We start from the raw sequence: 14,257 nt of genomic DNA, 5'->3' as shown, positions 1-14,257 counted from the left end.
TCTCCCCTTAAGTTTTTCTTTTGATATGTGTTAAACAGATGGTTATGAACAAAAAAATACGTAGTCGAGGTTAGCCTACTATTTACTAGTGTTGCTATGTTGCCTGGAATGGACCTCTTGTGAGCTCGGTTGCATGACAACGCTATTACACAAATGTTTCATATTTTTAGTTACATTATTTAACAAATAATTTAAAAATTAATGAGTTTTTATGTTTATTTACATTATTTAGAGGTTTATTCACATCAAGAGGCTAAGTTATGTGGTTGGAATTCGGGGGTAAACATAAACCTGGGGCCCATTTCATAATAAACTACAAGTTACAACTTGTAACTTGTAATTTCCATTAGATATGCATTAGGCGATCAGCTGATTTACTAATATTATTAGTTTGTTCTTTATTATGAAATGGGCCCCTGATGCCATGTTTCTTAGACAGTTGAATGATTTTTACATTGAGGTGACTAGACAAATTGTCTCCAATAACCACTTTAGTCAAACTCAATTTTTTCAAGTGTGGTATCACCACAGTCCAATGATCAAAACGTTACGCTGTCAACCCACCCTGATGATGTACGGTTGTAACGTCAATCTGGAGGACCCCCTTCAGTCCAGGTAGTCCATAATTCCTTGGACTTTTAGACAACATGTGGTGGAAGCATTGTCCCCTCTGTACTGCCACACATCATGATAGATTTCGAAGATTTTGTTAATACTATTTTTATATTTATTAAATGGACAGTTAAATTAATTGGAATCGATTCCTTCAATTTGATATATAAAACCTTCAAAAAATCATTTAGTTTTTCTGATACTAAAATTCAAAACTTTTTCTGAGGAAGTAAAAAATCTTGTTAAAGGTAAACACAATAAGAATGGTAAACAAAAATTCGCTATACTCTTAGATATTTTATTTACGTTAAAATATTATGTACGTAAACATTATTATTAGTAAGGTTGAAGTCAACTCAAGCCAGCTTCCATAAATTACTTGGGAAAGTTTTTACAGTAATTATATTAGGGTAACAGTTAGTTTAGGACAGTCATAATTATCTTTACACCGTAAAGTATTTAGCTACAGTATTGTTGAAAAGGGCTCTGTAATATGATTTTTCTTCGTCTGGATATACTAAAGCATTGATTTTAAGTCTTTGCTTTTTGTGATGCAAGTACAGGCTTAAAGTTTTTTTATGTGGTTGGAGAGTTTGCGGGAGCGTCGATGTGTCTAACTGAAGAGCAATAGATGATATGTTAATCTTCTTTTTATTAAGTTTCTAAGGCTTTTCATGCAGTTTTTTTTTTCTAGGACATTCCCTCTTGATACTACAAGAAATTGAATCTCCTTTATTAAAACGTGTTCTGTATTTAATTGTAAACAAGTCTTTGCTATTCAGTGAGATTTCTTTCATTTTTTTAATGAAACTAAAGAGTAGTTCAATGTTTTTGCTGCGGTTTGAAAATCAAAAAGTCCGATGGTGTCATTTGCATTACATTGATTTTCCTCTTGTTCCCTACTAACCAATTTGAATAATAGGATTAATAAAAGGATACTAAATGTTTATATTGGTTTCAACCAACTTTCAATGTCACTGTATATGCAATCCATTTCCTACAGAAAACCGTTGTATTAATCCATTAACAAAGAAATTTTCCTTTAAATGTAAACATATCGTTGACAGTTAGAAAAGATAATCTTGATCCGAACAGCTGTTTGTTATTTCATAGATGATTATGTGATAAACATTGGAAGACAACTAAATCGCACTAAATTGGTGTTTTAAACGTTCGTAATTTTATTTACAAAGTAGTGAGGCCATATTTTAATAGCTAAAGACACTCTCGCCAATCCATTGAATACGTAAAAATGATTGACATCTTGATAGGTACTCTCGTTTTTCAGGAGAAGGCCGCATAAAATGGCTCATGGACCGTAACAGACAGACAGGCGGACAGAAATTGACATGAGACTTGTTTCGGCTTCTGTAATGTATAAAATGTAAAAATAACAAAAAAGATTATGATTCTGAGCAATGTACAGACAAAACACTAATTTTTTTATATAGATATACATTATTTAGAAGGTAATGAAAAATACTACGCACTTTTTTGAGTATTAAAGTAGTAAACACCTTGATTTTATTATAAATAAATAAATTACCCATATTACTAACTTACTACTGCTTATAAACACATATGCTTATACTAACTTATAAACACATATTGCTAGCATCTGCCCTTAATTTTTTTTTATGTGTTAAACACATGGTTATGAACAACAAATTACGTAGTCTAGTTTAGCCCATTCTTTACTAGTGTAGCTATGAAGCCTGGAATGTACCTCGTGTGACCACGGTTGCACGACGACTATAATAATGAAATTGATGTATTATATGTCTATTTACATTATTAAGAGGATAGTGAACAATACTAAGCATTTTTTAGCTGATTAAAGTAGTAACCACCTTGATTTTATTCCAAATAAAAAGTCTAAATCACTAATTTATTACCATAAAAACCTATTGCTGGTATCACCCCTTAAGTTTTACTTTCGTTTTTCTTTTGATACGTGCTAAACACATGGTTATGAACAAAAAATACGTAGTCTAGGTTAGCGCACTCTTTATTAGTGTAACTGTGTAGCCTGGAATGAACCTCTTGTGACCTCGGTTGCATGACGACGCTATTACACAAATTGATGTTTCATATGTCTACTTACATTATTTAACAAATTAGTGTTTATGCTTATTTACATTATTCAAAGGGTATTTAACGATACCAAAATTCTTTTTGCTTATTAGAGTATTAATTTCCTTAATAATAAAAAGTCTAAATCACTAATTTATTACCATAAAAACCTATTGCTGGTATCACCCCTTAAGTTTTACTTTCGTTTTTCTTTTGATACGTGCTTAACACATGGTTATGAACAAAAAAATACGTAGTCTAGGTTAGCGCACTCTTTACTAGTGTAACTGTGTAGCCTGGAATGGACCTCTTGTGACCTCGGTTGCATGACGACGCTATTACACAAATTGATGTTTCATATGTCTACTTACATTATTTAACAAATTAGTGTTTATGCTTATTTACATTATTCAAAGGGTATTTAACGATACCAAAATTCCTTTTGCTTATTAGAGTATTAATTTCCTTAATTCATCGTTCTATCAATTTGAGCCATGACATCTTTGCTGGTATGACCACTGTTTCATAAATAATAATCCAGCCTAAAAATATTGTGTAAAAGGCGATAATAATGATGATAAATGTTATAGTTACAACTGCGTATATTTAAATTGTACAACACAAAATAATGACAAAAGAAAATGTTAATAATTGTAAGAATAATGCAATTGTCATATTTTACTTTTAAAACCAATCATACACCTGGTGGGGCAGGCTTCTCTCGTGGTTGAGAGGGAGGTTCCTAGCGGGGCATCAGATTTGGGGTTTGAGGGGTGTATTGATGTTGTGGGGGATGGAAGGGAAGGAGATAAGGATTTAAAGCGATTTGATGTGGGGTGTGGATGAAAGAAGGCCTTGATGGTTGTGGATGGGGGACATGACAAACTGGGACATGATTTCGAATGGGGTTGAGTGGGGGAGGAGGCTGTTGGATGAAACGTTGATACTGGAGGATGTGTATAGTACTGTCGTGGAGGATATGTTGTGTTTTGGAGCAGTCTCGGGAGTTGTGGTTGGGGTAGCTGTAGTTGTGGTGCTTGTGGTATAATTAATTGTTGTGGAAGTGTAGAGGAAGTGTTGTGGTGTCGGTCGTAGTAGATGGTGTGGTGGAGATGTGGTTGTTCTAGTGTAGACGGTTCTTGTGGTGGAGGTGTTGGTCTAGGTGATGGTGTTGGAGTATGTGATAGTGATGGTGTTGGGGAGTGTGTTGAGTCTCGTGGTCTCGTGGTGTCTCGTGGCTGTCTGGATAGTGTAGGGGATCTGTGCCGTCTGGATAATGTAGGGGATCTTTCATGTCTTAATAGGGTAGGGGATCTTTCATGCCTGAGTAGGGGGACGGATCTTTCATGTCTGGGTATGGGAGGGGATATTGGTGAAGTTGCTGTCTGGATAGTGTAGGGGATCTGTGCCGTCTGGATAATGTAGGGGATCTTTCATGCCTGAGTAGGGGGACGGATCTTTCATGTCTGGGTATGGGAGGGGATATTTCATGTCTGGGTAGGGTAGGGGATTTTCATGTCTGAGTAGGGTAGGGTATCTTTCATGTCTGGGTAGGGGAGGGGATCTTTCACGTCTGGTTGGGCTTCTGTCCTGTCTTGAGCCCCTCGACACACTCCTCCCTCTGCCACGCCTACCAAATGACCTGAGGCCTTGTGGCCTGCCCCGTGATGTAGAATTCCTGCCCCTCCTCGCACTACCTTCATGTAGCCGTAGTATGTTGACTACTGTCTCCGGATTGTCATTATGTCTGAAACATTAAAGTTAAGAATTACCGTCTGTAACTTCCTGTTTTAGGGTACTATTACAAATAATTCACAGGTTATAAACTCAGTCATAAATGTTGCAATAAATCAACCCCCACTGGAACAGAACCACTTCTTAAGCTGAGGCTCTACTGACCGTAGTTTGTCAATGCTGAAATTGTCGCACGCTACAAGCGAGAATTAGGCGGCTTATGTGCCGTGGCGTTTCTAGCAGTATAGCGTTTGCGGTAGACGTCATCCCCCTCCTCATATTAATGTTAAATGGCTGATTAAGAATTTGTGACTATAGAGTTCACGTACAACATGCGGTTCACTGATTATCATAAACTAATTTAATGTTTGGAACTGTTTTAAACCTAACAGAAAAAATTTCATGTATATAAAAAAACCTAAGATTGTACGGACCCTGTAATCTGACCAAGCAAACCACTGCAGCAACTTCTGGCCCGGACTGTACTTTGGAGTTGGTGAAACGCTCTGTTTATTTATAAAATTAACCATTGGATTTTGTCAAATCTAGAGGATTTGGACTGTTATAAATCTGTAGTTTGTGATTCGCTTTTAATGTAGCACAAAAAAAGGAGTCTCATTCCCCTGAGTTAATAGTAACTGTTTATGCTATCTTAAGTATTAGAATGTCTACCATTTGTCATTAACCCACCACACTTACTATGATTAAAAGTAGGAATTACCATAATACTAAAGCTAAATCCAAACTGTGCAAAGGAATTGTGTTGACGAGAAAAAAATTACACCCAACTTCATCAAAACAACAATCATCAGAGGTGGTTACAGTTCAAAGAAGAAATAGTCTTAATCCCGAAAAGAGTATCGATAATTTAATTTAAATAACCCTTTGAATTCAAGCGATTACAATTTCCTTTGCGTCTGGCTTTCGCAATCACAAAGGCACAAGAGACATCCCTGACTATAACCAGTTTAAATTTATAAAATGCGTGCTTTTAACACGGACAGTTGTATGTTGCGTGCTCACGTCTTCGTACACCTAAAATCTTATACAGCCTATTTATATACCTAATAAAAAAACATTGTTTATCCACTGGCGTTAGAGTAAAATAAATACTCTTTTTTGTTCTTTGGTTGCTATTTACTTTTTAATTGTTTAAAATGAGGGCAGGCTCCTCACGTGGTTGAGAGGGAGGTTCCTGGCGGGGCATCAGATTTGGGGTTCGAGGGTTGTATTGATGTTAATGTTAACCCAGAAAATTTAAAATTTTCCAAAAAACATTGGAAAAATGTGTTTTTGCATAATAAAATATCAGTTATAGCTAAGGTTGGTATGACATCATCTGATGTTGATTTATACAGCGAAAATAGTGTTTCTTTTATCCATGTAATAATCCAAAGATTTCAAAAAAGAGTACAAGCTTTTTCACCTGGTATTTAGCAAATATAAAGAAAGAAATGGAAAATAAAAAGTCCATCGTTAAAATGAGCCTAGAAACACACTCATTAAATACGTACCTCAGATAAATCCTGAAAAAAAAATGTTCTCAAGTAAATACACCAGATGTAAACAGTGTAACGAATGATGTTTTTAACAAAGTGGCAAACCTTTTCAATCCTGAACAGAATACACTCTTGTAAATATAAAGAGTACATATGTAAAGGTGATTTATCATAACAGCCCTGTTATAGACAACATGGTTTGTTTTGATTCAGGTAGTGAGCAGTCTACTCCAGATATCCCAGAAGTACCTCTTGGTCATAATAGGACTGATATGGTTGTTTGTATTGATTCGGATAGTGAGCAGTCGAATCCAGACAAACCAGAAGTGTCTCCAAACTTTCAGTGTAAGCAGTCTACATTAAAAAGGGTAGATGTCCCCCTGGGGAGGGGGGCATCCTGGCTAATGTCATTAGATACTAATATGCAGTTGATCATTCTAACTAAGTATTGTATGCCTACTCCAGTTCCACTGACCTGTGTGTTGTGACAACATGCCCACCTACGAAGAAGAGATTGCTGCCGCAGTTATAATTCTAATTAATTGCAGTAACCATAGAATAACCCTAGTGGAAGTATCACTAAGACCGTCATTAAAAAAATGTCTAGTGATACGTACTACCTTTTGGGCCATTAGACATCACTACGCATCACTAGAATAATATCACTACAGGTAACTAAACTTGTAGTGATGTGTAGTGATCTCTAATGGCCCAAAAGATAGTACGTATCACTAGACATCATTAGAATGATATCACTACAGGTAACTAAACTTTTAGTAATGCTTTTAGTGATGACTTTTAGTGAACTTTTACTGGTAGTACATATCACTAGACATCATTAGAACCAAATCACTACAGAAAACTGGCACAAAGAAGCATGGTTTTAGTGTATTGCAATCTACTGACATATCAAAGATAACTTTTTTTACATAATATTTTGTTTGTTTCTGCAGAAATATGTTTTTCCTAAACTAAAAAAATCGGGACAATTTATTTTTTAAGTTTAGGTTACTTCAATAAAGGGTTTGGGAAATTGTAAATAGATTCAAGGTAGAGAACTCAATAATTTTGTGAACAAAAGCATTTATTATACATTAGTTAACATATAAAAAAAAATTAAGTCAACAACATTAAAAAACACATGACTGCAAGAAAACTTAAAAATGCACTTAAAAACTGAATAGGTTTAACATTGAAATACAGAAACACAAAAAAGGCAGCAGTGATATTTGGGAAAAAGTTGAAAAAGAAAATGAAAATGTTTTAACCTACCTGACGACATTGTTCCGCATCGTTCAAACTGTCGTCGTTGCACAACACCAGCGTAAAATAGACTTTCATGGTTTAGTCAGCAACAAAGTATATGTAGCGCACATATAAGAAGTGAACAGTTTAAATGGTTAAATTAGTAATAATAGCATTTATCCTAGTCGCGAATTAAAATGCAGATATGCTAGATAACTTGCCGACACTGTTCCGAATCGTTCTAACTGTCGACGTTGCATAACGCCTGCATACTATAGACCTTTATAGTGCAGTCAGCAACCATGTATAAATAGCGCACATATACAGTAGTGAATAGTTTAAATAACATAGTCAAATTACTAATAAAAGCATTTCTTCTTGTGGCGAAATGTTGATCGTATTGAACACAAAACCTGACAATCTTAAGATAATATTCAAGTAAACCTTTAAGATATGAAAAAATTAAGAATCAGATCTTGAAACTGGATATATACAAAATAACAAACATAACCATGTCCTAGCAAACATAAACTGTCTGCAGATTGATAAGTAATATCCTAGGCATCGGTTGATCGCTTTGAAATATTTGTCTCCAGAGGTTCTCGGGGCTTTAGTCCAGTTGAGTGGCTTCTGTTGAGAGTGAATATCTTTTGACTCACATATTGATTAATGGCTGCAGTGCGTAATTCCACTTCATTGGTGGATATGGTTGGGTCCTCGTCATACAACCTTTCTTGAAAAAGTTCTGAAACAAGAAAAGATAAAAAAATTACCTATTCCATTTAAGTGAAAATCCAGAACCAGATTGTCAACTATTGTTGCTTATTGAAAGCAATAATAATTCCAAAACATCTAAAACTGTATATTTTTACTAACAACTCCCCTTAAAAAAATGAAGAATAATTAGAATTTAAGATTTTTGATAAGCTCAGGGGAGGAAACTTCAAAGTCATGCTGAAAAACAAAAGCTACTTAATGACCTTTATTCACAAAGATCAACAATTATGGATAGTTGACTCTTTGTCATACATTACCTATTCTCCTTTCACCTTAAACTGGATACCTCCCTCACCGGCTTTGATTGAATGGTTTTAGCTTGAATTTTATTAAAATTTAAAAAAATATGATTTAAGTTAGAAAAAAAAGAAATAATAAGCATACAATTTTAAAATATCACTGTCTATTGGTTAGATAAACAATACTTATACTCACTCTTTAATCTGTCCATTTTTTGTGGAGTTAAACGTTGTTTTGCCTCGGCGTCCTTGAGGGCGTTACATTTTCTGCCAGTAACACTCCTATTCTCCAAGACTTCAGGCTCCCAAAGAAGTGTCAATAGGTTTTTTGTGAACAGTGAATCACCTGCTTTTCCTTTTTTTACTTGCCTTGCCAAGTGCAACTTATCTCTGTTGATATGGAATGGTTCCTGGAAAATAATTAACACAAATATTATTAAACTTAATATACCAAAATCAATCCTGCTTTTGTTGATCACACCATAACTTGTCAGCAGCTTCACAGATTTAATTCATTTTTTTTTCGTTCCCTAATGTTTTGAGTGTAACATTTTTAAGGAAAGATGTGAGGGAAATTACACATAAAATTGGTAAATGTTGGAAAACTTAGATTATAAACTTTGCATATTTTACATTATAGCGTATGTGTATAAAAATATAAAAATGAATGTGTATAATAAAAAACCTATACTTTAAACAATTTAATAAAAACCTTAACTAAAATAGGGAAACTACTTCCATTACCGGTATTTATAAAAAACTAAATTAATTAACTTGTCTATGAAGAAATAGCAAATATCACAACTACAAAATAAGCAAGCTAAAAAAGGAAGCAAAACTAACATCAGTTAGTTCACATTCAAATGGCTGTGAAAATAGTTCACTTGTTGAATGGCAGTGAAGCTTTTGGGTATATGCTCCTCCTCTAGCAGGATGATCTTTAAAGAAATTGTAGATGGCTCTTAAAAACTGGATGAGATTCCACCCTGTGACAGAGATTGCATTCTTGAAAGCGTTGTTGAGGGTGTGCAATTCACAGCTACCAAGATTCAGCATTTTATGCTCAAAATGTAGTTCATCGCTAAAATGTTTTTCTAGATCTTTTAAAAACTTCTTATTTATATTTGGGCCATCCATCGAAATCTGTATGAGTCTTTTTAAATCCAAGTCATTGACTGCAGCCAGAAAAGACTTTAGCAAGTCTGCCGCTGTGGCTTTTTTTTCAGAATCCTGATGTAAAATATCTTGTTGAAACCTCATTTTTGTTGGTGTTCCAGAATCTAACAACAATTTCCATTTGCTGGCTTTGGCTGACCTTGTTTAGGGATTCATCAAAACTCAGAGCAAAATACCCATTCAATTTGCAAGAATCCTGTATATCACGAACAACTTCTTGTTTGAAATATGGAGCCAATCCAAATACTGTGATATACCCAATTTTTGTCCGTTCAAGCTGCATTTTTTGGATGACGTCATTTTCAGGAAATGGTGTTTCAAGATGTACCTTTTGCAGTAGCTCGGTTGGACCTGTGAGTGCAGATGCTGTGCAGTGTCCAAATAACCTCGGCCTCAGTCACTTTTGTGTCTATTAAGTATTTATTTAAAAGATTAGGCCTACCTTTTTGAATGGCTGAACTTTTTAACACTGTGTCTAGGCCTACATCATAGTTGGTTTCAATAGCAACAGTAGCTGTGGAGGTGCTTGGTGCATCTAAGATTGTCCTAGATGACCCTGAAGAAGACGGCCCAGGCAACATAGTCGCAAATTCTGGAAAGAAAACAAAAAAAGGATTAGGCTAGGCTAAACATATAAAAAGCTACTTTACATCAAAATTTAAATAAAAAATGTTAGTTGGAATCCTTGTGTGGAAAGTCCATTTTAAAATAGGGATTTTTGCTAACAGTGTAAAGTTATTGTGACAAAAGCTATTTACACTTCACTTAATAGCTAAACTCATGCCATTGTCTTCCTTGCCTATATGAACCCCTGTAAACTAAGTAGGTAGGTAACCCCTTCAAATTATCCTAACCTCATTGTAAAATAAATCCTCCAGATAACTTTTTTAATTTTTTTATGTAAATGCATACAACCTCCTGACTGACATTTAAAACTGAGATTAATATGCTTAAGTTATATTTATATCCCCAAACATTACAGCCAAACTTTAGTTTGTAGGCTATATTCCAAATCTTTTGACATGATCTACCTTTGTGTCATAGATTACTCAATAACAAATTTAAAAAAAATAAATCAATATTCTGAGACAGCATTTTTTTTTATATAATAACCTACCTTCAACTCTTGATGTGGGCTTTATTGACGATTGGTCATCTGTGGCTGAAGTAACGGTGCTACTCTTCAAGAAAGACTTCAAATTAGCAGACCGGGCCATAGATGCGCCTGTATGTGCTTCTTGCCTTTTAAATGACTTCCCGTTCTTGAGTGCTTGTTTTCCCATTGATGATATAGCAATAGTAGTAGTAGGACAATATCTGCATTTGGCTGTGTACATATCGTTTCCTCTTGAAAGCCAAGACTTAAATTCAGGGTCGTCTAGCCCCCCCCCCCCCCCCCCCCGACTTGGAATCCACATTCACCATGGGTGTATTTCTTCATCTGAAACATAAGTTAGGCCTAAGTTAAAACACATTTGTTTTTAGAAAGATTACAAGAGACCAAGGAAGGGATTAAATTAAACTAACTAAAACTTTCCAAAAGAGGCATCATGCAGTAAGTAGGTCTTAGTAATTCTCATTCATTGTGCCAAGTTATGCTTTACCAAAACAACATAAGCAAGGGGTTAAGCACGGCTTAAAGATTATGTTATCACTGAAATTAAGTAAACTGACATAACCCCAACACAATCTAGTCTAGTCTTTTTTAATTAAAAAAAGAGTTATCCAATTACACCTAACCAACTTAATTAGTATCCTATTCTGGAAATAAATACCCTAGCCTAGGCCTACCATTTAACTTAACTCAAACATTGTTATTTGATTCCAAATAAATTGCATTCCATAGGCTCAATAATGATAATTTAGATTAAATTAGGGTTCAGTTAAGTTACTGCATTTTGCTAATATTATGAGATATAAACTTAGGCAAGCTATGCCTACTAGGGTAGGGTTATTCCTAGAGCCTAGTTTAGATTTTCTGATCAAGTTTAATTCAGCTAACTTCTTGAAAAAGGTTACTAGCCTACATATAACACACATGAAGAATGGAAGATTTCACACATTTTCCCCATTTTAAACATAGATATTATAATTGCACACCAAAATCCATTGTGTATCTAAAACTTTCAAGGCGAGTATGAGTGAAGGATGAGTAGCCTTGTTACTGACATCTGATTCATACGTCAGGTTCATTAATTAATAGCCTATTGAGCAATAGCTACTATATGATAACTCAAGAATAATGTCCAAATAGGCCTGTAACTTGGTTATAAGCATTTTACAAGGCTAGCCTTTCTTGATATTAGTAGACGACAACAGTCTTATTTGTTTTGACAGGAGCCATAGCTTGAGTAAGTTTTGCAAAATAATCAATATAATAATGTGTTACAATGGTATTGGATATACATTTTTAATGTAAAAAAATGTGAGTATAAAAAATTCGTAGTTTCACCTTTGAGGCACAAAATATTTATTACCTAAACCAAAATAATTTAAACTTACCTTAAAAGTTATTTGTTATTATCAAAGTAATAGAAGTGCCGCCATCTTGATTTCATGAGTGTGTAGTCAGTTCTGTTCTAGTTGGAGTTGGATTGGAGTAGAGGAGGGAATTGGTAGAAAGGCCGTGAACAATCTAACAACCTATACTATATTAAACACACATTTTCTTCCTCTCGTTTTTCCAGTTTGGCAGTATTACAATCATTCCAAATAGATAACTTGTTTTAAACTAGCTATTCATTGATTTAAAAAAAAACAAACACTGTCTGTAACTTTGTTTAATGTAAAACAGAATAAAACCAAATTGAAACGTATCACTCACCTTAACAAAATGGAGCTGAATAGTAACATAATGCAGACAAATACGAAATAGGATAAAGGCAGGATAAATAAAACACAATGTTAAATATTTTTATTTCAGTTTAGTTAGTTAGTGAATTAAAAATATAAATTCGAAAATTGCCCTTATTATTTTTATTTTATATACGTAGGGCCATTGACTTCACAACTCTTTGATAATATGTAGTCAATGACAGTACCTTGGTCGCTTTCCGACACTGAGCTAAAGGAGATAGGCTACAACTCAAGGTAGCACTGGTTAAGTCTAAAATGAGCAATTTACGTTAAAAATAAGATTAATATTCAATTAGAAAATTCCCGGTTTTAGACCAAAATTCACGCATAATTCCCGGTTTTCCCGGTCGGTGGACACCCTGTTTAACCCTATAGGTACACATACAATTTTCCAATTTCTCTCTAACCATTTTAAATACCATGATAATTTTGAATACCTTAAAAAGCAAATAATTTTGTTCATTGAATTTTTTTACGGTATTGGTTACCAAGAAAATTCAAAAATTATAAATTTATCATTCACATGTTATTTTTATGGAGGATAAATAAACTGTTGTAGTTAACTCGTTTATGGATATATTTTAATCAAACTTGAAAATTTATTTATATTCACCTAAGCCATTAATATTAAAATAACAAAAAAACACACACTTTATTACCCTCCCCGTAGCAGCAAACCTAGGAACTAATTAATATTGAATATAATATAAATTAATATTGGAATGGATTTAACTGAAAATAAAATCAGGCAAATGGAAATCAGGCAAATGGAAACTCAATTAATCTGCAGGTTTGTTGCTGTGAGATTATTTTGCCTATTCAATGAAATGCAGAGACGGTATCACAACACGTGATTGCAAGGAAAATGAAACGATTGCTTCAGATCTCTGAAGAGAGTTGAAAAAAAAACAAAAAACTGAAACATTTTAATTATTTTGATTATTAGCGGCCGCCATTTTTAAATAACTTGATCAAATTCGACCATTGACAACCTGGGATTAGATATCGTATTCAAGCACTTGTATGCCGAATTTCATTAAAATTGGTTCACACATTTGGGTGTTATAACCAATTCATAGCCACCCAGCATTCTCTTACGGGTGCCATATTGATGACGTCATTCTGGGCGACCGAGGTCCTAAAAATTTGAGTTCTGGGCGGTTTTACATTCTTGGTCTTATATATTATCACCAATCTAAGTTGCAAGATCGCCACCAGAACTGAAATGTTTTCCTGCTACCCATCTCCACTACTAAGCTGAGAAGAACGAAGAAGACCCTGACGATTCCATGGATGGTGATGATGCATCAGTAGCTGATGAACAATATGACACGCGGTGGTTAAAAAGGCGTACTACGAGTTTCTTGGTTAATTTTCCTCACAACTTGAACATATGACACAGACTCATGATCAATTTTGTAATAATTTTTATTTCCTGGATTATTTTACCCTAATTAATTTGTCATATTTAGCTTTTCATTAATAAATTAGTCTTTTTCTTATTAACTGTTGGTTGTATCGATTTTTTGTGCTTTTTTTATTCTGCATCCTAAGAGACATCATCATCATCATCATCATTCTTTATTGATTTTCCCTCAAGGGGTACATCAAAAAAATACATTTCCAAAATACAATTACAATTTATAAATACCTCATAAATAAATACTGTATAAACATAGAATACTGGTAGAAGAACAATAAATAAAAAAACTATTAACTAAAAAAACTAAAAGTTATTATTTTTATTAAATAATTATTAAAAATTATTAACTGTTGGTTGCATCGATTTTTTTTCTTTTTTTATTCTGCATCCGAAGAAACATAGAAAACGACCCCCCACTTGTTTGGATCCCATAAATAAAATTTTTTCTCAAAATCACTAACCCCATTAACTTCAACCCCCATAAAATGGTACTTCCAACCCCACAATCACTAGGGACTCTTCACATTTCAAAACCTAATGGTAAGTACTACGATTCCTGTAAGTTTCATGAATGGACCAATTTTTAGGTTTTCTTAGGTGAGTTTTATCTGTAGGTACTACAG

The 14,257-nt window shown here is 34.1% G+C and overlaps 1 protein-coding gene across 1 annotated transcript; it reads right to left on the bottom strand.

Moving 5' to 3' along the window:
• Nucleotides 1–7,683: 7,683 nt before the first annotated feature.
• LOC128985335 (uncharacterized) lies at nucleotides 7,684–10,683 on the bottom strand. Its single transcript, XM_054404750.1, has 4 exons — nucleotides 10,473–10,683; nucleotides 9,798–9,947; nucleotides 8,376–8,589; nucleotides 7,684–7,908 (listed from the first exon to the last, which is right to left on the bottom strand). The coding sequence occupies exons 1-3, from the start codon at nucleotides 10,636–10,638 to the stop codon at nucleotides 8,564–8,566; spliced, it is 342 nt and encodes a 113-aa protein (XP_054260725.1). The 5' UTR covers nucleotides 10,639–10,683; the 3' UTR covers nucleotides 7,684–7,908; nucleotides 8,376–8,563.
• Nucleotides 10,684–14,257: the final 3,574 nt, after the last annotated feature.

Source organism: Macrosteles quadrilineatus, unplaced genomic scaffold (genome assembly GCF_028750875.1).
Source record: "Macrosteles quadrilineatus isolate MER2022 unplaced genomic scaffold, UCM_ALF_1.0 Scaffold_2__2_contigs__length_208266976, whole genome shotgun sequence".
NCBI classification, from domain to species: Eukaryota; Metazoa; Arthropoda; class Insecta; order Hemiptera; family Cicadellidae; genus Macrosteles; species Macrosteles quadrilineatus.
Note: the sequence above shows the minus strand (reverse complement) of the source record. Positions and strands in the feature narration are given on the sequence as shown.